This window comes from Schistocerca americana, chromosome 1 (assembly GCF_021461395.2).
Source record: "Schistocerca americana isolate TAMUIC-IGC-003095 chromosome 1, iqSchAmer2.1, whole genome shotgun sequence".
Classification (NCBI taxonomy): Eukaryota; Metazoa; Arthropoda; class Insecta; order Orthoptera; family Acrididae; genus Schistocerca; species Schistocerca americana.
Genome location: NC_060119.1, coordinates 224101583 through 224127122, shown reverse-complemented (window position 1 = coordinate 224127122; position 25540 = coordinate 224101583). Strand labels below are relative to the sequence as shown.

The 25540-nt window shown below is 45.1% G+C and overlaps 1 protein-coding gene across 1 annotated transcript in view; it reads left to right on the top strand.

Annotated features, from left to right (window-relative positions):
• LOC124612930 (synaptic vesicular amine transporter) overlaps positions 1-25540 on the top strand; it is a 796314-nt gene that overhangs the window by 747052 nt on the left and 23722 nt on the right. The window contains exons 11-12 of the mRNA XM_047141470.1: positions 5507-5690; positions 11091-11224. Coding sequence (XP_046997426.1) covers positions 5507-5690; positions 11091-11224 — 318 coding nt within the window. The remainder of the gene's footprint in view (positions 1-5506; positions 5691-11090; positions 11225-25540) is intronic.

The window sequence follows — 25540 nt, the reverse complement described above, 5'->3', positions numbered from 1 at the left end:
AAAACCACAATGTAACTGTCCAAATTATTGAAAAATCTGTGCTCTGATTAAAAAGGATTAAATACAGGCAGTCTTTCGCCCTTAATGCTCGATATATGCATCGAAGAAGCAATGATGCAAATAACATAAAGTTACGGGACTGGGGTTAATATGCAAAGTGAAAGGATATCAATGACACGATTTTCTGTTCACATTGTTGTCCTCAGTGAAAGAAAGGAATTAAAGGACTTATTGAAGGGAAAGAACAGTCTAATGGAAGAAAATTATAGACGGATTGTAAACCGAAGAAAGACGAAAGTAATGACGTGAAAGCAGTAATTGGATTATTTATAAACTAATCAAAATTGTCATTAGTTTTTTTGTTCTTCTGACTGGTGTGATTCAGCCCGCAACGAATTCCTCTCCTGTGCCAAGCCTTTCGTCTCAGAGTGGCACTTGCAACCCAGATCCTCAATTATTTGCTGCAGGTAGACCAATCTCTGTCTTCCTCCACATTTTTTGCTCTCTATAGCTCCCTCTAGTATTTCTTGTCAGTGTTTTTCCATATGTTCCTTTCCTCGCCGATTTTGCGGAGAACGTCGTCATTTCTTACTTTATCAGTCAACGTTCTTCTGTAGCACCACATCTCAAATGCTTCGATTCTCTCCTTTTCCACCACAGTCCACATCTCACTAGTATACGATGCTGTGTTCCAAACGTACATTCACGGAAATTTCGCCGGCCTCTGTGACCGAGCGGTTCTAGGGCCTTCAGTCCGGTACCGCGCTGCTGCTACGGTCGCAGGTTCGAAACCTGCCTCGGGCATGGATGTGTGTGATGTTCTTAGGTTAGTTAGGTTTAAATATTTCTAAGTCTAGGGGACTGATGACCTCAGATGTTAAGTCCCATAGTGCTTAGAGCCATTTGAACCATTTGAGCGGAAATTTCTTCCTCAAATTAAGACCTATGTTTGATACTTCTAGACTTTTCGAGGCCAGAATGCTCTTTTTGCCAGTGCTAGTCTGCTTTTTGTTCCCTCGTTCCCTCCTCCTCCGTCATGGGTGAGTTTGAGGCCTACGTAGCAGAATTTCTTAAATTCATCTACTTCGTGATCACTAGTTCTGACGTTATGTTTCTCACTGTTCTCATTTCAGCTACTCCTCAACACTTTCGATTTACTCTCAACACATACTCTGCGCTCGTTATACTGTTCATTCCATCCAAATGATCCTGTAACTCTTCTTAGCATTAACTGAGGATATCAATGTAAGCAGTGATTCATATCGTTGATGTCCTTTCACCACGAATTTTAATCCCACTCTTTAACGTTCGTTTTATTCCCGTCGTTGTTTCTTCGATGTATAGATTTAACAGTGAGAGCGAAAGACAACATCCCTGTCTTACACTCTTTGTAATCCGTCTACTAGTACGGAATATTGGCCTTAATTTGAGAAAGAAATTTCTGAGAATAGACGTTTGGAACTCAACATAGTATGGTGTGAATCACAGGCTGTGGTAAAACTGAAAAAGAAGAGAATAGAACGTTTGAGATGCGGTGCTATCAAAGGATGCTGAGACATAGACTGTGTAATGGAATAAGAAAGTTCTTGGCAAAGTCGAAGAAAGGAAAACGTTGGCAAGAAAAGAGGTAAGATGATAAGTCATGTGTTAAGACATTAGGGACTAATATTCACGGTACTAGAGAGAGCTGTAAATTTTAAAAACTGTAAGGGAAGAGAGACATTAGAATACAGCCAATAAAAAACCGAGGTCGTAGGTGTGAGTGCTACTCTGAGATGAAGAGGTTAACGCAGGAGAGGAAAACGTGGCGGGCCGCATCAAACCAGTCAGGGGAAAAAAGTAGACAGAACAGCTTAGAAATTAATGACCATCTCAGGGAAACTTTATTTATTAACTGAAAGGTCCAAAATATCCGGGTTGATAGGAACCAGTGCGGATCGCACTGATAAACAGTCGCTCAGTAACGTATACGAGGTTGTGCGAACATCAATTAACGGCCCAAAAACTGCGTGGTTTTGGACACTGATGAAGAATGATTGCTCAGACAGTCTCGTTCACAGTTCCACGTCTGTCGATTGCAATACAATGAGCAACGCAAAGCGGATAGACTTGCAACTAAATCATAGTTAATGACAGGTTGCAAGGTATTGTAAATGTTATAGGATGATGTGAGAACGTTATTTTATTTCATTTTGTGAACTGTAATCAAGAGACTTTGAATCTTGCATGAACATTCGCGCTGATTGCGAATAAATGTGGCAGGCCTGTGTGGCTGTGCGGTTCTAGGCGCATCAGTCTGCACCGCGCGACCGCTACGGTCGCAGGTTCGAATCCTGCCTCGGGCATGGATGTGTGTGATGTCCTTAGGTTAGTTAGGTTTAACTAGTTCTAGGGGACTGATGACCACAGATGTTAAATCCCATAGTGCTCAGAGCCATTTCAACCATTTTTGAATAAATGTGGTGGTTTAAAAACGGTGTACGTTCCCGTTTATTATAGTTTACCAGCATTCCAATTAATGCCACTTTCTTTTGAATTTTCTTGTAAAGGATGTTTCTAAGTTATTGCATCGATCATGCCATGGAGAACGACTGTTGTTACAGATAAATGTTTGCTGACGCTTCCCGACAACGCTAGGGGTCCCTTATTATTCCCCAGCCATGTGACGACGAATTGTCACCGAATTAGCATGGTGTGCAGCATACTACGTAGCCCAATAAAATTATAAAGTGATTTTCAACAAGAAAACCTTAAGAATGAGAGCAACTAAGCGGAGAAAGGTGTTTTAGAAGCGAATTAAGAAGCTTAATTTCGCTGGGCCTACCTCCTTTCACACGAAACAAATGACAGACTTATGGGCAACATAAAGGGCATACGCAGCGTCTCTGGAGGTATTCAGTGCAAAAGGACGTCATTGGAAATATTCCCCGTGACGTGATCTATCACCTCCACTTGTTTTATATAAATCCAGGAAAAAAAATACGTGCCATGGACGAATTATCCGATAGGGGCGTAAATCAACAGATCTGATGAACATGCAGAGACAAACAGAGCCGGCCGAAGTGGCCGAGCGGTTCTAGGAGCTTCAGTCTGGAGCCGCGCGACCGCTACGGTCGCAGGTTCGAATCCTGCCTCGGGCATGGATGTGTGTGATGTCCTTAGGTTAGTTAAGTTTAAGTCGTTCTAAGTTCTAGGAGACTGATGACCTCAGCAGTTAAGTCCCATAGTGCTCAGAGCCGTTTTGAACCAGACAAACAGATGATTATAATTTCGGAGGAACTGGATGATTTCTTCACAAATCATCCAGTTCTTCCCAAATCGATGATTTCTTCACAAACGGCGGCCTCCGTAGCGTTTCCGCCTATCACGCAGGGTGCCCGGGTTCGATTCCCGGCTGGGGACTGGGTTTTGTGTGTCCTTCATCATCATTTTCATCACGCCGAAGTGGCGTCAACTTATAGGGACTTGCGATACGGCGGCCGAACTCCCCCGCATGGGGCCTCCCGGCCAACAATGCTATACGCCCATTTCATTTTTTTCTTCACAAATTTTGCAAGTCAGTAACGCATTGGCCCACATCTGACCTTTATGCGACGAGTTATTCGTTTTGGCACTGGTTGACAGACTTGTTAGATGTCCTCCTGAAGGATTCCGCCCAATTTGCTTGTTGGATCGTCAAAATTCCGAGCTGGTTGGAGGGATGGACCCGTAATGATCCTAACGTTCTCAGTTTGGGAGGCATTCAGCGGCGTTTCTGGCCAATGCAGAGTTTGGCAAGCAAGAAGACAGGCTGTAGAAACACTCGCCGTGCGGAGGCCGGCATTTTCTTGCTAAAATGTAAGCCCTGGATGGCTTGCCATGAAGAGCAAGAAAATGGGGCGTACAACATCGTCGACAGACCGCTGTGCTATAAGGGTACTGCGGATGACAACCAAAGGGATTCTCCTATGAAAAGAAATGTCGCCCCAGAACATCACTCCTGGCAGTCGGACCATACACCGGGTGACAGGCAAGTTGGTTTCCCATCGCTGTCCCACCATCTCCAAAGACGCCTTCGCTGATTATTGGGGCTCAGTTTGAAGCGGAACCCATCACTGGAGACGATTCAACTCCAATCAACAAGATTCCAGACCGAAGACGTGTTTGGAGACGCCCCAGATAGCAGTAGGGTACCAGTCTGACCGTTGACAGCCATACGGCGAGAGAATCGCCAGTGGGGGTCCAGGCTGCCATTTCTTTTCATAGGAGGACACTTTCGACTGTCATCCACGGCACCCTCACAGCACAGGGGTAGGTCGATGATATGGCAAGCCATCAAGGGCTTATATTTCAGCAAAATAATGCCTGCCCGCGAGAAATTTTACTGCTTGTCTTCGAGCTTTCCGAGCCTACTTTGGTCGGCAATGTCGCTGGATCTCTCTCCAATTGAGAACATTTGGAGGATTATGGGCAGGTCCCCCAACCATCTCGGCATTTTGACGGCATAACATGCCAGTTGGACATAATTTGGCACGATATCCCTCAGAAGGATATCTCGTAACTGTCAGTCAATGCCAAGCCGAATAACTGACTGCTTGCTTAAGGGCGGGAGGTGGACCAACGAATTATTGACTTGCTCAATTTGTGAAGCTCTTTCTCTTCAACGAATAATGTGGTTATTCTGAAACTGTAATCATTGTTCGTCTCTACATGTACATGACATCTTCCTATTTCCGTCATATTCGGATAATTCCTTCCTGGCGCGTCTTACTTTTTTTTTCTCTCTTTCTTTCTTAGAGTTTACGTTGAAACACCCTCTATAGCCAGGCTGCAGAGCTATGAAGCAGACAGCGTCAGCGTGCAGTAAGTGGTAAGAGACTATCTGACGTAGCGACTTCAAAGGAAAACGGCTGACGGTTTGTTCATAACAGGAGGTTACTACTATGGAGATAGGTTGCCAGATATACTAGTGGATATCTATGGAGGGGTACATTATACTCTCTTCCTCCGAAAATTTAAATTTTTCTTATATTATTGTGTCAAGCCGTTTTCTCATGGAAATGGAAATCAGCGTTTGGCGTCATTGGCCGAGAGGCCCCTTACGGGGCAGGTCCGGCCGCCTTGGCGCAGGTCTTATTACATTCGACGCCACATTGGGCGACCTGCGCGCCACAACACCCAGTCCCTGCGGGAAGAAAATCCCAGAATCAGCCAGGAATCGAACCCGGGCCCCTTAGGATGGCAGCCCGACACGCTGACCATTCAGCTATCAGGGCGGACTGTTTTCTCGTGAAACTGCGTCAACAGATATAGTGGCTCCAAAAGCCCCTATATTTGAAATCGGTACTATGTACAGAATACTACATGGATAGCGACAATTTTCGACTTTTGAGATAAAATTTCCTAGGTTGTTTGGCTGTGTCATGTTCCTCTTCTAATATCCTCTTACATAAATTCAAGCTGGTTGCAAGTCTGTTGTTAGACATGACTTCAGTTCAAGACAACTGCGTGTGCTGCGGGGTTGCAGATCCCTCTGGCGCGCAACATCAACCACTTGATCGTGCCGAACGCTGGGCTGGGATTCGCCATCGGCATGGTGGACAGCTCCATGATGCCAGAGCTCGGCTACCTCGTGGACATCCGCCACACCGCCGTCTATGGCAGCGTCTACGCCATCGGTGACGTCGCCTTCTGTCTTGGATTCGCTATTGGTGAGTAGCGCGGATATGCAGCGCACGACGTAGAGTGACACCGCTGACTTCCTCGCCTATAGGATTCGAAAGTGAATAACACGTAAATACGAGGAATTCTTTACCCGATACTAGACTAAGGGGATCCTGTATTTGCCTCTTCATACACTGTTACTTGCCTTTTAAGGAAATTCTGAAGGTGGCAGGGGTAAAATACAGGGAGCGAAAGGCTATTTACAATATGTACAGAAAGCAGATGGCATTTATAAGAGTTGTGGGGCATGAAAGGGAAGCAGTGGTTGGGAAGGGAGTGAGACAGGGTTGTAGCCTATCCCCGAGTTTCTTCAATCTGTATATTGAGCAAGCAGTAAAGGAAACAAAAGAAAAATTCAGAGTAGGAATTAAAATCCATGGAGAAGAAATAAAAATTTTGAGGATCGCCGCGATATTGTAATTCTGTCAGAGACAGCAAAGGACCTGCAAGAGCAGTTGAACGGAATTGACAGTGTCTTTAAAGGAGGATATAAGATGAACATCAACAAAAGCAAAACGAAGATAATGGAATGTAGTCGAATTAGATCGGGTGATGCTGAGGCAATTAGATTAGGAAATGAGACACTTAAAATAGTAAAGGAGTTTTGCTATTAGGGGAGCAAAATAACTGATGATGGTCGAAATAGAGAAGATATAAAATGTAGACTGGCAATGGCAAGGAAAGCGTTTCTGAAGAATAGAAATTTGTTAACATCGGGTATAGATTTAAATGTCAGGAAGTAGTTCCTGAAAGTATTTGTATGGAGTGTAGCCATGTATGGAAGTGAAACATGGACGATAAATTATTTAGACAAGAAGAGAATAGAAGCTTTCGAAATGTGGTGCTACAGAAGAATGCTGAAGATTAGATGGGTAGATCAAATAACTAATGATGAGGTGTTAAATAGGATTGGGGAGAAGAGAAATTTGTGGCACAACTTGACTAGAAGAATGGATCGGTTGGCAGGACATGCTCTGAGGCATCAAGGGATCACCAATTTAGTACTGGAGGGCAGTGTGGAGGGTAAAAATCGTAGAGGGAGACCAAGAGATGAATACACTAAGCAGATTCAGAAGGATGTATATACTGGGAGATGAAGGAGTTTGGACAGGACAGAGTAGCATGGAGAGCTGCATCAAACCAGTCTCTGGACTGAAGACCACAACAACAACACTGTTACGTAGCAGTCGAAACATGAGTGATGCAATTTCTGCTTCCTATTTACGTGGTTCAGTCACGTTAATGTGACCACCCCCTATGTCCGACGTCAACGTGCAATAACCTCTCACAGACGGCAGGTGGCACCACTAGAAGTGAGGGCAATATAAAGCGTGTCTGGAGGATGCGCAAAACAATGTAGTAGTTGTCAATTTATCTGACGTCCAGAAGAGATTGATCGTTGGCTTTCGGGACAAGGGTGGAAACATTTCCGAAACGGCGAACACAGCGTACACGCCGATTGAGTATAAAACATGATCCATCTGGAAAGGCGACATGTCGCCATTCAGTGGAAATCCAGTTTCGTTCGTGCTATCGAAAACATTGATGCACCGAGGTCCGTAGATGACAGGGGTGAATGACGCCTGCGGAGGAGTTTACGGGCGAGTAGACGCACAATTATTGAGCAACTGACAGCTCAGATTAATCAAGGGGCTACGAACAGTGTCTCCTCAACGACTGTTCTGCGAACGTTGCAGTGATAGGCATCAGCAGCGGCATCCTGGTTCATGGACCGATGCTGATAGCTGTTCATGGGCGACGAAGGCTGGAATTTGCACCTCTTCATCACTATCAAAGTGAAGTCTTCGAAAGTGTTCTTTTAGTTTTGGAATGAGATGAAAATTTGGTGGGTCAATGCCGGGACTGTATGGATGACGGTGAACACAAGGCGTCTGATTTATTGCAGATGTGGCAGCTCTCGTGTCGGGCATTGTCATGCTGAAGGAGAGAGTTCTCCATGTGTGTACGAACTCTTCGAATTCGAAACTCCATTACAGTACGCTGTTTTTCACGCGACAACGTAGTTACGTTGTACACTGTCATGTTACGCCCTACAATTCGGAGCCCTCTAGTGGCACGGACCTGGAAATATGCAAACATGAAGAAGAAAGATGTAGAATGTTAATTACCTTTGTTTTCAGAATGAGATTTTCACTCTGCAGCGGAGTGTGCGCTGATATGAAACTTCCTGACAGATTCAAACTGTGTGCCGGACCGAGACTCGAACTCCGCAATATCCTTTCTTCCAAGAGTGCTAGTTCTTCAAGTTTCGCAGGAGAGCTCCTGTGAAGTTTGGAAGGTAGGAGACAAGGTACTGGCAGAAGTACAGCTGCGAGGACGGGCTGTGAGTCGTGCTTGGGTAGCTCAGATGGTAAAGCACTTGCCCGCGAAAGACAAATGTCCCGAGCTCGAGTCTCGGTCCGGCAAAAAGTTTTAATCTGTCAGGAAGTTTCATATCAGCGCACACTCCGCCGCAGAGTGAAAATCTCATCCTGGAAACATCCCCCAGGCTGTGGCTAAGCCATGTCTCCGCAATATCCTTCCTTCCAGGTGTGCTATTTCTGCAAGTTTCGCAGGAGAGCTCCTGTGAAGTTTGGAAGTTAGGAGACGAGGTACTGCCAGAAATAAAGCTGTGAGGACGGGGCGTGAGTCGTTGTTGGGTTCCTCAGATAGTAGAGCACTTGTCCGTGAAATGCAAAGGACCCGAGTTCGAGTCTCGGTCCGGCCAACAGTTTTAATCTGTCAGGAAATTTCAAGCTTTGTTTTATTTAAAAATCTTTGAGAGTTTTCACATAAAAAATTCTTAAGAATTACTTTTCACGCCATCGTGGGTTTCCTGTGACTCCCATAAATCGATTAATGCAGTGATTACTTTGAAATGTCACCGGTGGTTCCGCGTTCATCCTTGTCCTTTCCGAACTTGTGCTTTGTCTGTAATGATCGCTGTTGCTTAGATGTTAAAACGCAATTTACACTTCTTCTTAATACCAGGGAGTACTCGATATGCAAATCACGTTAGTATGACGTACTCTCAGATATTTGGTATCCTGAAATAACTTGAATCATGTGTAATGTCCATGTGTACTGGGGTGACAAAAGTCTTGGGATAACTCTTAATATCATGTCGAACCTCCTTTTGACGGCGTAGCGAAGCAACTCAACGGGACATGGACTAAATAAGTCGATAGAATTCCGCTGCAAAAATATTGAGCCTCTGTGTTATGTCTCGTAACTTTTCGGCGGAAACCATCACGTGCTCTGCGTGTGGCCAGATCACTCGCTTGAATTGTCCAGAGTATTCTTCATATCTATCGGCCATAATTGTGGCTCTTTGACATGGGGCATTGTCATCCACGAAAATTCCATCCTGTTTGCGAATATGAAGTCCGTAAATAGTTGGGAATGGGCAAGTGTCCGAATATAACCATTTACAGACAATAACCCAACTCATTCCATGTAAACACTGCCCATACCATTACGAAGCCATCACCATCTTGCACGGTGCTTTATTGACATTTTTTGTCCGTGGCTTTGTAGGGTCTGCGCCACACTGGAATCCTACCATCAGCACTTACTAACTGAAATCGGTACTCATCTGAACAGGTCACAGTTTTCCAATCGCCTAAAGCTCAACCGATATGGTCACGAGCACAGGACAGGCGCTGCAAGCGATGTCGTGCTGCCTGCAAAGTAACTCTCGTCGGTAGTCTGCTGCCATACCCCATTAACGTCAAATTTCGCTGCACTGTCCTAACGCATACGTTCATCGTACGTCCCTCATCGATTTCTGTGATTATTTCACGCAGTGTTGCTTGTCTGACAACTTTGCGCAAACGGCGCTGCTATCGGTCGTTAAGTGAAGGCCGTCGGGCCACTGCGTTCTCCATTGTGAGAGGCAATGCGTGAAATGTGGTATTCTCGGAACGCACTTGACGCCGTGGATCTCGGAATTCTGAGTTCCCTAACAATTGCCGGTCGTGGTGGCCGAGCGGTTCTAGGCGCTTCAGTCCGGAACTGCGCGACTGCTACGGTCGCAGGTTCGAATCCTGCCTCGGGCATGGGTGTGTGTGATGTCCTAACAATTTTCCGGAACTGAATGTTCTATGCGTCTGTTTCCAACTACCATTGCGCATGTAGAATCTGTTAATCCCCGTCGTGCGGCCATAATTATGTCGAATACCTTTCCACATGAGTCATCTGACTACAAATGACAGCTGCACCGATGTCCATTGTAATTATCCGGGCTGTTATGCCGTGGTCGATTGATGAATTCTGTGTCAATTCCCAGCGTTTCGTCCCCGTCTGCGGGGGACATCTTCAAGGCGGTCTGTAGCTCGATGGAAGGTCCAACACACCCACTGGCTCGTTACTGCCGCTAAATTCCGTGTCCGCGTGCTCCCGCGCCGAGGCGTGACGTCACGTGTTTTGAAAACGTCAGTGCAATTGGCCGCTGTCCGTAATTTACAAGCCCACCAGGAAGATACAGGAATACCTTCAGCCAGCCAAGGATGCTCGAAAACCATTGGAAAAAGCTGGAGTGTATACGATTCCATGGAGCTGTGGAGGTGTTTATGTGAGTACCACTAAAAGAACTGTTTCAAAACGTTTGGAAGAGCACAAGGGCAATTGTGGAAGAGGAGAAACGGAACGATCAGCTGTTGCGGAGCATGCTTTCCAGACAGGTAACCACCATATTCGTTTCGAGGAGACGCAAGTACTAGCGGCCACAAGCGGGTATTACGAAAGGCTCTACAGGGAGGCAATCGAAATCGCCAAACATCCTAATAATTTCATTCGAAAGGAGAAGGGCGTGAAATTAAACGGTATATGGATGCCGGTGTTGAAGAAGATGTGTACCACCCGTCCACCACTGGGTGATGGCAACGGCGATCGACGGCAGCGGACAGCGGCCAATTGCACTGACGTTTTCAAAACACGTGACGTCACGCCTCGGCGCGGGAACGCGCGGACACGGAATTTAGCTGCAGTCAGTAGCGAGCCAGTGGGTGTATTGGACCTTCCATCGAGCTACAGACCCCCTTGAAGATGTCCCCCGCAGACGGGGACGAAACGTTGGGAATTGACACAGAATTCATCAACCGACCACGGCATAACAGCCCGGATAATTATAATGGACATGACATTTCCGGCCGTGAAAATCTACATTTTAGTAGCTCCACCAATGCACTACTTTTTTATACATTGTGTACGCGATGCTACCGCTATCTGCATATCGCTATCGCATTACATTTGACACCTAGTGTATTTTAAATTATGAATTTATTGAAATACCAGTTTACGTAGTGGTCTAGGGATCGAGAGACAGCACACAAAAACCTGCCAGTCTCGACAGGAATGAAGCTAATGCAGCGCGCGGTGTGTTGCAGGCCCTGCACTCAGTGGATCGCTGGTGAAGAGCATCGGCTTCGAGTGGATGCTGTTCGGCATCGCCATCTTGAACTTCATGTACGCGCCGCTCATGTACCTGCTCAAGAGCCCACCGACCAAGGAGGAGAAGCGGGTAACGTATGGTCCCGTCCCCTACCGTCGCCACCGCTCCAGCTGCTGAACGCGAAGGAGGCGCGTCGTGCGGTGTTTACACTCTTCAGGTCTTCATTCTGACTAGGGAGCGGGCGGGTCGCGTTCGTACTGTTACAGGTGGAGGAAGAAGTACCAGCTGACAGCCAATGCATTGTAAATACGTAATACCGCTAGTAGTCGAATCTCTGAAATTTGCTGGTGTCAGAAACCATAGAACAGCATCTAACATCCTGTACTATCTCCTGTGCCTCAAGAGGTACATCATCTCAGTACAAGAAAACTCTTGTAGTCCGAGGGAGTCTCAAAACGAGGATGTGGAAGGAAAGGGAAAGGATTGGCGGGAAACTTGTGACATCCAACAGCACGGGGCATTATGGTAATGCAACAGCGAGGGTTGAAAATTTGTGACGGACCGGGACTCGAACCATCATGCTCCGCTTCTCCATAATGTTTCCCTGAAGCGTCTCGGCCATCCGGACACGCTTTCCGTTCGACCAAAATTCTGAACTGATCGCACGCTTCAATGAAGGGTCCGTCGTCCATTAACCCCCTATTCGCTAGTTATTGATAACTGTAGGAGTTCGAATGAAGTTAGAACATCCTCATTGAAACTAATGTCAAGGAGCCGTCGCTCTTACAGAGATGTATATATCCGAGAGATGTCTCTTCTGTAGGACACAGATGACAGTCGCCGAAAAGTTCTGTGCACGAACGTTTCCGATACTTCATAGATTTCTCTGCGTACAAATTGAAAATTATCTTTGGATAGTGACATAGGAAATTTGTAAGCGTAGGCTTCCACGTGTGTTGTCACAGTCAGTAAAATTATTCTGCGTACGTTACCGCATTGTGAATGTGCGAAATTCCCCGACGTTTCACCCACTGTTGCAAATGGACGGCCTTAAGGTGTCCTTCCTATCACTGAGGAGAAACACGCGAGGGTTTCTTTCCTAACAGTTAGGAAAATCACGCTGAGGAGGCCATTTACAACAGTGGCCAAAAATTACGGTCACATACCCTGAAGAATTTTATTGACTGACATAGTGCATTGTTTAGGGACAAATGCTTTCATCTCTAAAGTATATGGAAACCCTTCCGGGGTTACACACGGTCGCATATAATTTGAGAAAAGCAATTTCCCTTTGAATAGTTTTTTTTCTCACCAGAAGACACAAGAAGTACCATGTATTTGCTAAGGTGTAATGGTGTTTCACATACCTTGATATAATATGCAGATCATGGCTTGATGAATCTGCATTTCGCCCAGGCCGCACCATCACCTGGTACCGACCAAAGGTTTTTCGTACGTTCACCAAGTCTGTCTTACGGTCACCCCTCAAATTTAGATACGGTGCACTTTACAAATTATCTGTTAATTAAATGATTCAGGTCCATCAAAAAGCATTCGACCATCATTCTGCTCATGTAATGTGGTGAAGCCGTCAAACTGCACCGTTGTCATTGTGGTCGAAGCTAACAATAACATTTGAAATAGAATGTGTCATGCAGTTCTCAATAAACGCAAGTGAAAAGATTATTTTTTATTCCTCATGAAGGATTCGTGGTGGGTTATTTAAGGCTATACTTCGTTAGCACCCAAAATATTTCTGCGGAAGTCTGGACGAGTTGACCTCAGGAAGTAAGGGAGTAGCAGTGTTCCATGGTGTCACCTCCTGCAGAGGTCATTTTATTCTTATCAAAACTGGGAATCGGAACACCTATCGACAGGACGTTATGCGCTCATGGTCTCCACAAGCATTAAAAGTCTGTTACAGGAAATTTATTTTACACCACATTTTCTCCCAATATGAAAGCGTGACTGTAAAATTCTGAAAAATACGTTGAACCTGATGGCGAGGAGTATGTTCTGTAAGATATATCTCTTGCCAACCAGGGGTATAATATGGAGAACGAAGTTCGAAGGATCGTCCGAAAAGTAGTGCTCAAGAAGTTTATATCAAAAATATGAGTACCTGTTCCCTAACAGCACGAATAAATGGCACCACCATTTAGGGGATTTATTACTTACAGCTGTTTGACACGTGCTGTTTCAACACCTTTTTAGCGGGAAGCCTACACACACACAATAGTGATAAAAGCTGAAATGAAACGGAAACAGAAAATACGAGGGTTACTCTAGTATATACTGCCGTAACACAAGCAATTCAAATCGCTACTGGATGGTAATCGAAGATTAATGCTTGGACTACTTCGTTACAGACACTGCTGTCGTATTAGGGGGACATTGACGTATTTGGTTTATTTACAGGCCTCTCTTGCTTGTTTATTACGTTTTTGTACAGTACTTTGTGTTATTTTTATTTTAATAGAAATTTCTTCGTTCCTATGTACAGTTTTTGTTTTAATTACTCCTTTTTTATTTGTATTTTGTACATATTTGTTTGTTTTGTTAATAAAGTTTCATTTTATTTTTAACTGTTTATCATATCTTTCACTCTTTTATGTCTCACCAGGAAGTACCAAACCGCACTAGCCTTCGCTGTTCGACAACTACTTCCACGTAATCTAGGACGTAATTTTCTTAAAAACCGCCATCAGCACAATAGCTAAGGAGAAGAACAGACATAAACAAAAGGCTTTTCAGAGAACGTCTCGCCTACCGTAGCAGATGGATAGCTGCAATTTTTCCGCAGTGTATTCACACTGACACATTAAGACACAGTACTTCTATTTATTTTCAGTCTCGCTCGTGCTTCAAGAAACAGCGAACGCTATAAGAAACATGCACTTAAAAACTATCCGTTAAATATAGTAAATCAACTTTAAGCACTGGTGAACACGAATCATTACTTCTCGAGAATATTTCACTTACAAATGTCACAAAAAAGATTATTATAAATGCATGGATGGATTAGAGTGTGCAGCGTGACTACAAAAACCCCGTTACCTCCTTTAAACAAATACTTGTTAAATATTCAACCTCTTCCAGAACAAATACACATTACAACATACCACTCGAGTCGTTCTACGAACACAAAATAATTCAGAGCCAGGTTCAGTGCGATATTTTTCGCAGCAGTGTCGGTTAGACCGTCAGTGAGAGAGCACTTCGATTTCCTGCTGCTAATAAGGCGAGTACACCGTTCGCTTGTTACACATTTTTGCGAGCTTCAAACAGGTACAACTTATTTTCAGTTATCTGGGTAGTTACTATTTTATTTTTGTAATTTCTTGCGTGTTTGAGTGCCTACTAGACACAACCTTTTATTTTAATAACAGTGTAGTGTACAGTATCGCCGTTGCTACTGACCCTCGTACCGTACAGGCTTTTGTTTGTTTGGTTAGAACAGCTCAGTGTCGGTTAGACCGTCAGTGAGAGAGCACTTCGATTTCCTACTGCTAATAAGGCGAGTACACCGTTCGCTTGTAGGGTAAACATAGTCATGTGTAGGGACTGTGGTTGTTGTGAGCGGACGCAAGGAGAATTGGCCACTCTTCGGGGGCAGGTGGAGGCTTTGTCTGTTAGGCTCATCGAGCTCGAGGCGCAGGCGTCGGCTCGTAGTGGCGTTGGGGCAACTGTGGTGAGACCTATGCCTACTTCGGTGGCCTTGGAATCGCATGGAACCCCTGATGTCGCTGCGTCTTCCGGCAGTGAGCATCTTACCGGTCAGCCATCAGTCCAGGGTGAATGGCGGACAGTGGTGGGCTCGCGCGTGCCTGGCCGAAAGGTGAAGGTGGGATCTGGCCGCGTGGCAGCTGCCTTACCCCTTTCCAACAGGTACGGGGTGCTTCCTAGTGGTGATGACATCGTTTCCGAGCCACCACAGGATGCCTCGCCTGTTGGGCCAGTGGCCGATTCTCCGGCAAGGTCCCGACAGTCACAGAGGGCGGGCCTATTAGTTATAGGGAGCTCCAACGTTAGGCGGGTTATGGAGCCCCTTAGGAAAATAGCGGGTAGGTCGGGGAAGAATGCCAGTGTGCACTCGGTGTGCTTGCCGGGGGGTCTCGTCCGTAATGTGGAGGAGGCCCTTCCGGCAGCTATTGAACGCACTGGGTGTGACCGGCTGCAGATAGTAGCACATGTCGGAACGAATGACGCCTGCCGCTTGGGTTCTGAGGCCACCCTTGGTTCCTTCCGGCGGCTGGCTGATTTGGTGAAGACAACCAGCATCGCACGCGGAGTGCAAGCTGAGCTTAATATCTGCAGCATAGTGCCCAGAGTCGATCGCGGTCCTCTGGTTTGGAGCCGTGTGGAGGGTCTAAACCAGAGGCTCAGACGACTCTGCGACTATAATGGTTGCAAATTCATCGACCTCCGTTATTGGGTGGAGAACTGTAGGGCCCCCCTAGACAGGTCAGGCGTGCACTACACACCGGAAGCAGCTACTAGGGTAGCAGAGTACGTGTGGCGTGCACACGGGGGTTTTTTAGGTTAGAGGGACCCCCCCTTGGGCGAAACGATAAAATACCTGACGGCTTACCAGAGAGGACATTATCATCGTTGATAAAGAACGTCCGTCCTCAGAGACCAAAAACAGGAAAAGTTAACGTAATATTGGTAAACTGCAGGAGTATCCAGGGCAAGGTTCCTGAATTAGTATCTCTTATTGAAGGAAATAGTGCGCATATAGTATTAGGAACGGAAAGTTGGTTAAAACCGGAAGTGAACAGTAACGAAATCCTAGACACAGAATGGAATATATACCGCAAGGATAGGATAAACGCCAATGGTGGAGGAGTATTTACAGCAGTAAAGAATTCAATAATATCCAGTGAAGTTATTAGCGAATGCGAATGTGAAATAATCTGGGTTAAGTTAAGTATCAAAGGTGGGTCAGATATGATAGTCGGATGCTTCTATAGACCACCTGCATCAGCAACCGTAGTAGTTGAGCGCCTCAGAGAGAACCTGCAGAACGTCGTGAAGAAGTTTCGTGATCATACTACTGTAATAGGGGGAGACTTCAATCTACCAGGTATAGAATGGGATAGTCACACAATCAGAACTGGAGCCAGGGACAGAGACTCTTGTGACATTATCCTGACTGCCTTGTCCGAGAATTACTTCGAGCAGATAGTTAGAGAACCAACTCGTGAAGCTAACGTTTTAGACCTCATAGCAACAAATAGACCGGAACTTTTCGACTCCGTGAATGTAGAAGAGGGTATCAGTGATCATAAGTCAGTGGTTGCATCAATGACTACAAGTGTAATAAGAAATGCCAAGAAAGGAAGGAAAATATATTTGCTTAACAAGAGTGATAGGGCACAAATCGCAGAATATCTGAGTGACCACCATCAAACGTTCATTTCTGAGGAAGAGGATGTGGAACAAAAATGAAAAAAATTCAGAAACATCGTCCAGTACGCCTTAGATAAGTTCGTACCGACTAAGGTCCAAAGCGAGGGGAAAGATCCACCGTGGTATAACAATCATGTACGAAAGGTACTACGGAAACGAAGAAAGCTTCATCATAGGTTTAAGAGTAGTCGAATCATAGCTGATAAGGGAAAGCTGAACGAAGCGAAAAAGAGCGTAAAGAGAGCAATGAGAGAAGCATTCAACGAATTCGAACATAAAACATTGGCAAACAATCTAAACAAGAACCCTAAAAAGTTTTGGTCATATGTAAAATCGGTAAGCGGATCTAAATCCCCTATTCAGTCACTCGTTGACCACGATGGCACCGAAACAGAGGACGATCGAAGAAAGGCAGAAATACTGAATTCAGTGTTCCGAAACTGTTTCACTGCGGAAAATCGTAACACGGTCCCTGACTTCAGCCGTCGCACGGACGCCAAAATGGAAAATATTGAAATAAACGATATCGGAATTGAAAAACAACTGCTATCACTTAGTAGCGGAAAAGCATCCGGACCAGACGAGATACCCTTAAGATTCTACAGTGATTATACTAAAGAACTTGCCCCCTTTCTATCAGCAATTTATCGTAGATCGCTGGAAGAACGTAAAGTACCTAGCGACTGGAAGAAAGCGCAGGTCGTTCCCATTTTCAAGAAGGGTCATAAATCAGATGCGAATAATTATAGGCCTATTTCGCTTACGTCAATCTGTTGTAGAATAATGGAACATGTTTTGTGTTCTCGTATTATGACGTTCTTAGATAATACAAATCTCCTTCATCATAACCAACATGGATTCCGCAAACAGAGATCATGTGAAACTCAGCTCGCCCTATTTGCCCAAGAAATTCACAGTGCCGTAGACACTGGCGAGCAGATTGATGCCGTATTCCTGGACTTCAGGAAGGCATTTGATACGGTTCCGCACTTACGTTTAGTGAAAAAAATACGAGCTTACGGAATATCGGACCAGGTTTGTGATTGGATTCAGGATTTCCTAGAAGAAAGAACACAACATGTCATTCTTAACGGTTCAAAATCTGCAGATGTAGAGGTAATTTCGGGAGTACCGCAGGGAAGCGTGATAGGACCTTTATTGTTTACAATATACATAAATGACTTAGTTGACAACATCGGTAGCTCCGTGAGGCTATTTGCAGATGACACGGTTGTCTACAAGAAAGTAGCAACATCAGAAGACTCGTACGTACTCCAGGAGGACCTGCAGAGGATTAATGCATGGTGCGACAGCTGGCAGCTTTCCCTAAACGTAGATAAATGTAATATAATGCGCATACATAGGGGCAGAAATCCATTCCAGTACGATTATGCCATAGGTGGTAAATCATTGGAAGCGGTAACGACCGTAAAATACTTAGGAGTTACTATCCGGAGCGATCTGAAGTGGAATGATCACATAAAACAAATAGTGGGAAAAGCAGGCGCCAGGTTGAGATTCATAGGAAGAATTCTAAGAAAATGTGACTCATCGACGAAAGAAGTAGCTTACAAAACGCTTGTTCGTCCGATTCTTGAGTATTGCTCATCAGTATGGGACCCTTACCAGGTTGGATTAATAGAAGAGATAGACATGATCCAGCGAAAAGCAGCGCGATTCGTCATGGGGACATTTAGTCAGCGCGAGAGCGTTACGGAGATGCTGAACAAGCTCCAGTGGCGGACACTTCAAGAAAGGCGTTACGCAATACGGAGAGGTTTATTATCGAAATTACGAGAGAGCACATTCCGGAAAGAGATGGGCAACATATTACTACCGCCCACATATATCTCGCGTAATGATCACAACGAAAAGATCCGAGAAATTAGAGCAAATACGGAGACTTACAAGCAGTCGTTCTTCCCACGCACAATTCGTGAATGGAACAGGGAAGGGGGGATCAGATAGTGGTACAATAAGTACCCTCCGCCACACACCGTAAGGTGGCTCGCGGAGTATAGATGTAGATGTAGATGTAGATCACTGGAGGAATCCATTGGAATACCAGCCTCACAGTATCGTCTAAGTCATTAACTGTTGCATACTGTTTCTCTGCAACAATGCTGATGATAAAATCTAATAGCGAACTGTCATGTCTTATCCACTGCCTATACAGCCATCTGTGAGAACCTCATTCAGATATTCCCACAGCGAAATAGCAAAATGAGAGGTCCACCATCTTTCTGAAACCAACGGCCCTCAGTATTCCCTTGCCCTTGTAATAGGGGTATGAACCAGGCCCTTAACATCTGAAGATACTGAAGTTGGTTGGCGGTACCATCAAAAAAATATGGACTGTAAAGTTGTCTGTCATCGAAGCCGCCCATAACATAACATGGGGAAGGTTATTCTCTACCTCATCATCAAAATATTGGGTCTCCTTTGACCAAAAGACGATCGGGAACTCCGGTGAATGGCACATTCATCGCTAAAAATCACTTCTCCACGCTTAGAAATGTTGTTCAAAGACCTTTAGTCGTAGAACACACGTGTCTTACCTTCGTCTCAAATCCCTGTCGGACAACTGCCGAACATACGATGATCGATAAGCGGTACCTTGAAGTCGTCCTGTTTTTGCGCAAAGTTGAGCAAGACACACCAAGTTCCGCTGATCTTTTCTGAGTCCCGTTCATTGATGAATTTTTCACAAATGCTGCGATATCTCTGGATTATTCCTCTCTTGTTGATGCCCGATCACTTCTCAGTTTATCCTGTACACTATCGGCAGGAAAAAGTTTTTGTTCACACCGAAGAAGTGTTCCCTTTGCAGATGGTTCACGACCGATCGAATCTGGAAGTTCGTTCGCACTTGTTCCAAAGACTGTCCTCATCATGGCCTTCCATGGAGGTGCTCGCAGTTACGCGCTCTAAAAAGCTGTAGTCACTGGTGTCCGCCATTGTTTACGTAATCTGCAGGAGACAACAGACAACAGTGTGAGGTCACCGCACTGCAAGTTTGTTGTATCGTACATATATCCATCATTCTGGGAGATGACGGAACTTCGTGCCACAGGAACTCAAAAAATTATTTACTCCATCAAAAGCAATACTACCGGTTCCGAACAAATGAATAGCAAATTTCTTAAGCTGAGAAATGGCTTGACTCGATTCAGTTTTCTCCCCTACAGTTCTGAACCCATCTATATCCATAACCCTCCAGAAACTGTCTCGCAAATTTCTTTATGCAGATGATACACTCTAAGACAAGAAATAAAAAGGGGACGGGTATCGGTAGATTCGATGTACATATACAGACGAACAAATGATTACAGTTTCAAAAAAACTGAATCATTTATTCAAAAAACAAGCTTCATGAAATGAGCACTCCTGGTTCTCAGCCATATGGTGGGCGACCCTCAGGCTGGTGTCCCACCGCTGTCCAGAGACACAGGGTGTTTCAAAAATGAACGGTATATTTGAAACGGCAATAAAAACTAAACGAGCAGCGATAGAAATACACCGTTTGTTGCAATATGCTTGGGACAACAGTACATTTTCAGGCAGACAAACTTTCGAAATTACAGTAGTTACAATTTTCAACAACAGATGGCGCTGCGGTCTGGGAAACTCTATAGTACGATATTTTCCACATATCCACCATGCGTAGCAATAATATGGCGTAGTCTCTGAATGAAATTACCCGAAACCTTTGACAACGTGTCTGGCGGAATGGCTTCACATGCAGATGAGATGTACTGCTTCAGCTGTTCAATTGTTTCTGGATTCTGGCGGTACACCTGGTCTTTCAAGTGTCCCCACAGAAAGAAGTCACAGGGGTTCATGCCTGGCGAATAGGGAGGCCAATCCACGCCTCCTCCTGTATGATTCGGATAGCCCAAAGCAATCACACGATCATCGAAATATTCATTCAGGAAATTAAAGACGTCGGCCGTGCGATGTGGCCGGGCACCATCTTGCATAAACCACGAGGTGTTTGCAGTGTCGTCTAAGGCAGTTTGTACCGCCACAAATTCACGAAGAATGTCCAGATAGCGTGATGCAGTAATCGTTTCGGATCTGAAAAATGGGCCAATGATTCCTTTGGAAGAAATGGCGGCCCATACCAGTACATTTTGAGGATGCAGGGACGATGGGACTGCAAGATGGGGCTTTTCGGTTCCCCATATGCGCCAGTTCTGTTTATTGACGAAGCCGCGTTTGAATTTTGTATTGATAGAGGTGTAAACTCTGGCGCATGAGATGATATGTGGACGTTGGCGTCATTTGGACCGCAGCTGCAACACGGCGAACGGAAACCCGTGGCCGCTGTTGGATCACCTGCTGCACTAGCTGCGCGTTGCCCTCTGTGGTTGCCGTACGCGGTCGCCCTACATTTCCAGCACGTTCATCCGTCACGTTCCCAGTTCGTTGAAATTTTTCAAACAGATCCTTTATTGTATCGCTTTTCGGTCCTTTGGTTACATTAAACCTCCGTTGAAAACTTCGTCTTGTTGCAACAACACTGTGTTCTAGGCGGTGGAATTCCAACACCAGAAAAATTCTCTGTTCTAAGGAATAAACCATGTTGTCTACAGCACACTTGCACGTTGTGAACAGCACACGCTTACAGCAGAAAGACGACCTACAGAATGGCGCACCCACAGACTGCGTTGTCTTCTATATCTTTCACATCACTTGCAGCGCCATCTTTGTTGAAAATTGTAACTACTGTAATTTCGAAAGTTTGTCCGCCTGAAAATGTACTGTTGTCCCAAGCATATTGCAACAAACGGTGTATTTCTATCGCTGCTCGTTTAGTTTTTATTGCCGTTTCAAATATACCGGTCATTTTTGAAACACCCTGTATGTCTGCGGTGATAATATGGGCGCAATTCAAAGGGAGCTTATCGCTGATGATATCACTGATGACACTGCTTCTTCAGTCAATAACCAGACTGAAGACGTGTCTGTAAAAGCCCCAGACAGCGGTGGGATACGAACCTGACTGTCGCCCATCATATGGCTCCCCCCCCCCCCCCCCCCACCCACCCAGCCAGGAGTGATCGTCTGTGGCGTCGTTTCTTTTCGCAGCAAGACCCCTTTTCGCTGTCAGCCGCAGCACGCTTACAGCACAGCTGTACGTCGACGACATTCTACGCTCCGTTTTCAAATTGTTCAAATGGCTCTGAGCACTATGGGACTTAACATCTGAGGTCATCGGTCCCCTAGAACTTAGAACTACTTAAACCTAACTAACCTAAGGACATCACATACATCCATGCCCGAGGGAGGATTAGAACCTGCGACCGTAGCGGTCGCGCGGTTCCACGCTTCGTTTTGTTGCCGTTCATGACAAGCCTTCCTGGGTCTATATTTCAGCAAGATAATGCCCCCACGGACACGGCGAGAGTTTCTACTGCGTGTCTTCGTGTTTTCCAGACCCTACCTTGGCCAGCAAGGTCGCCGGAGTGAGAACGTTAGGAGCATTATGGGCACGGACCTACAAATAACATGGGATTTTTACTATCAAACACACCAATTGGACAGACTTTGGAACGATATCCCTTAGGAGGACATTCAACAACTCTATCAGTCAATGACAAGCCGAATTAAGTGCTTGCATGAGGGCCAGGAGTGGACCAACGCATTGTGGATGAGACGCCCCGCTTAACCCGAAGAACAAGACAGGTAGTTTAAATTGAGGAAAGGGACCAAAATAAGTGGCTGTCAGTTACACTCGAACATACAACTTTATTATTTCATCAAACATTACAAGAGCCCAAAAAAAATTTTTTTCAAACACACAATTTTAATTTTTGGGACTTAATTACCGGCTGAAAGCCACCTTGATTTAAAAACGGCTGAGGGTCAATAACTTAAAACGCAAGCATAATCAGAAATTTAAAAGGGAAACCTTATCTTACGACAGTTCTTTATTTAGGCTGAAGGCCCAAAGAATCTGTTATTTTCAGAACAAACAATTTGAATTCAAAATCGGCTGAAAGGCCAACACTCAAAATTCAACAACATTAAAACCTTTAAAATGCCAAAAGTCTTACGTAAAACAGATTTAGGCTGAAGGCCTTAAGAGCAAAACAACTGAAAATTACATTAGGATGAAGGCCTAAAGAATCTTACGCATTAAGGGCAAAACAATTTTAATTTTTTAAAAAATCGGCTAGAAGCCATACAACTACAAACAACAAGAACGAATTTTAAAAAAAAGACAGTACACCCAAGGGCGCTCAGATGTTTGAGGGACGGCTTGGAATTCAAACACTAACGCTCGCTTAGGTGAGACAGCCAGTCGGGCCAACCATTCACGATCCGACGATAACCCAACCGACAGACAGTCAACGGACCAAGCGACAGGATAACTTATCTTTCGTGTCTGGTATCGGTGCGCAACGGACCACGTAGCAATCGGAACAGCCCCTCACACTCGGACCGCGCGTGGACGCCGCCAAGCCACGGGCAGACACGCGCCACGGCGACTTCCTCGCTGCACCACGCCAATCGACCAACTGCCCAGGCCAGGAAACGGTGAAAGGACCAAATATACGTCGGCCGATGAGACGACCAACCAACGGTCGTCCCGCTCCAATCTCCCTCCGTCGGACAGTTAATGTGTGTCGCCAGCTGTCGGCGAGCACTGGCTGTCGGCGCTTCAGCGGCTCTCCGTCCCGCGACTTCACTGCTGCTGCGTCCTGACTGCACAACTCGTCCGTCTCCAAGTCAGACACAGGCCGACCCGGAAATACTATCGGTCGCTCCGAAGATAGTACGACAGTGCACTTATCAATACGCGGTGCTGCTGCCGCTCACGGGCAAGTAAGGCAGGAAGTTAGTGTCGCCAGTAAATGGAATAAGAAAACGAGGTGGCAGTACCGTAATAGAAGGTGACAAAAACACGAGCCGTGCACGGCTCAGTGGACTTCCTCATTTTATGAAGCTGTTCCTCTTGAATAAATCATCCTATTTTTTGATATTTTTATTATTTCTTTTTCTGTATGTATACATCACATCTGCCGATTCTCGTCCCATTCGTATAATTCCTCAGTGGTGCATCGTCTTTTTTTGTGGATATGCCTAGTGGTCCAACGGAACAGTTTCTCAGAAGTCTAATAAAGAAGATCTGCGAGTGTGTCGCGAGAATTTCAGGAGGTAGAAATTAAAACCAAACTCACTGGAGACAGAAGTTACAGCGTTCCACTTGAACAAAGAATTCGCATGGTACTGCCCGCTGGCCGTGTTAGTAGACAGTATATTACAATGCAGCAGCAAACCAAAGTACCCTGGCTTTACTTTGCATGGGTCACTTAAGTACCAGTGCCAATATTTCCAAAAGTGAAGAGCCACAATAATTTATTGCAAGAGCTAATTGGCACTTAGTTGGAAGACGACATAAATACTCAGAGAACAGCAGCACTTGGTCTTTAATCTGTTCATCATCTGAACATAGTCCGCCCCCGGTAGCTGAACGGTCAGCGTGACGGATTGTCAATCCTCTGGGCCCGGGTTTAGATTCCCGGCTGGGTCGGGGAATTTTCTCCGCCCAGGGACTGGGTGTTGTGCTGTTCTCATCGTCATCCTATCATCCTCATCGACTGCGGGTCGTTGAAGTGGCGTCAACTTGAAACACCGGCACCCGGCGAACGGCCTGCCCGACGGGGGGCCCTAGCCATACGATTAAATAAAATTGAATATAGTTCATCTGAATAGCGTAATAGTCGTAGTAGCCAAACGAGCGTATGTGTGTTCAGTGTAGACAGTCTGCACGCTGCGTATCTGATACCCTTCTGCCTACTTCTGCGTAGGGTGTCCCAGTAGTAAGTAACATCGCTCCACCTGACGTAAGAAGGCAGTAAGTTCTCGCTCGATTGGGGACAAGAAGAATTAGTCTCTTCTCATTCACTGTATTATCCAAAATGGCTCTATAGACAGATAGAAATTATGTTAACTATCCTGGGAAACGACCATGAGCCTATTAGCCATTGCGTTCTCTCTTGTGGCTGTCTGATCCAATCAAGAATTGTTGTGAGTCGAGAACCCAACTATAAAAATATCGGGCTTCAGTCTTCCTCGCACTTCCTGAACCGAATCAGACAGAACAACTGCTACTCTCTGTAGTTGAGGATGGTGGAACGCTCCAATCTGTCACTGTAGCAGATGGTGCCACATCTCGAGAAGGATTGCCCCTTACGTGCTTTGCCGGATGCCTGGAAAAAATGGATCAAGCTGGCACTACGGCAGTTATGTGACTGGATATCTTGGCCATTAATCTTTGATTTCTTTTGTTTGTTTAACTGATTGTTAATAATTCCTTTGTCTGAAATTGTTAACGTGCTTGTTGACTGTTCAGGAGCATCAAATACTAAATAAATAAAACTAGGGATGCCTTATATACAAGGTGATTCAGCTACCCCTACCTGTGGGTTTTATGCAACCCACAACACCTTCAAAAACCATGTGCGAGACTTTCATGTTCTGTCACCCATAATGTGCAAACTATGGGCTACATAAAAACTTAACAAGATCTTTTCGTAGGAAATTTAATGTAGTTAAATTCTTTGTTTGTGTTTGTGAGTTCTTAAGGGACCAAGCAAATTCTGTACTGGGATACGTTTTCGTTGGAGGCCATGTTTATCGAGCTATTCCAGAAAATCGCGCTTGAGGGTTAATTTTGGACGCCTTTCTTTAATAATTTGAAACCTACAGCCACTAGTAAAAACGTATTCCAGCACAAAATTTAACGAATTAAATTTCCTACTAAAAGCTCTGTTTAATGTTTTCTGTAAAACTAATAGTTTGCATGTAGTGAGTGAGAGAATATGATAAGCTCACTTGGTTTTCGAAAGCACTGCAAATTGCCTAGAGCCCATAGGTTGTGGCAGTTGAACCATCCTGTTCATTCCCTTTAAGGTAATTAAATTCTTGCGGTTCATTTATTTAATTTACTTCTGCCTCCGTGTGCTGTAAGAACTGACCATTAATTTCTTTTTTCCAAAGATTTACTGTTCCGTTGTCAACTAC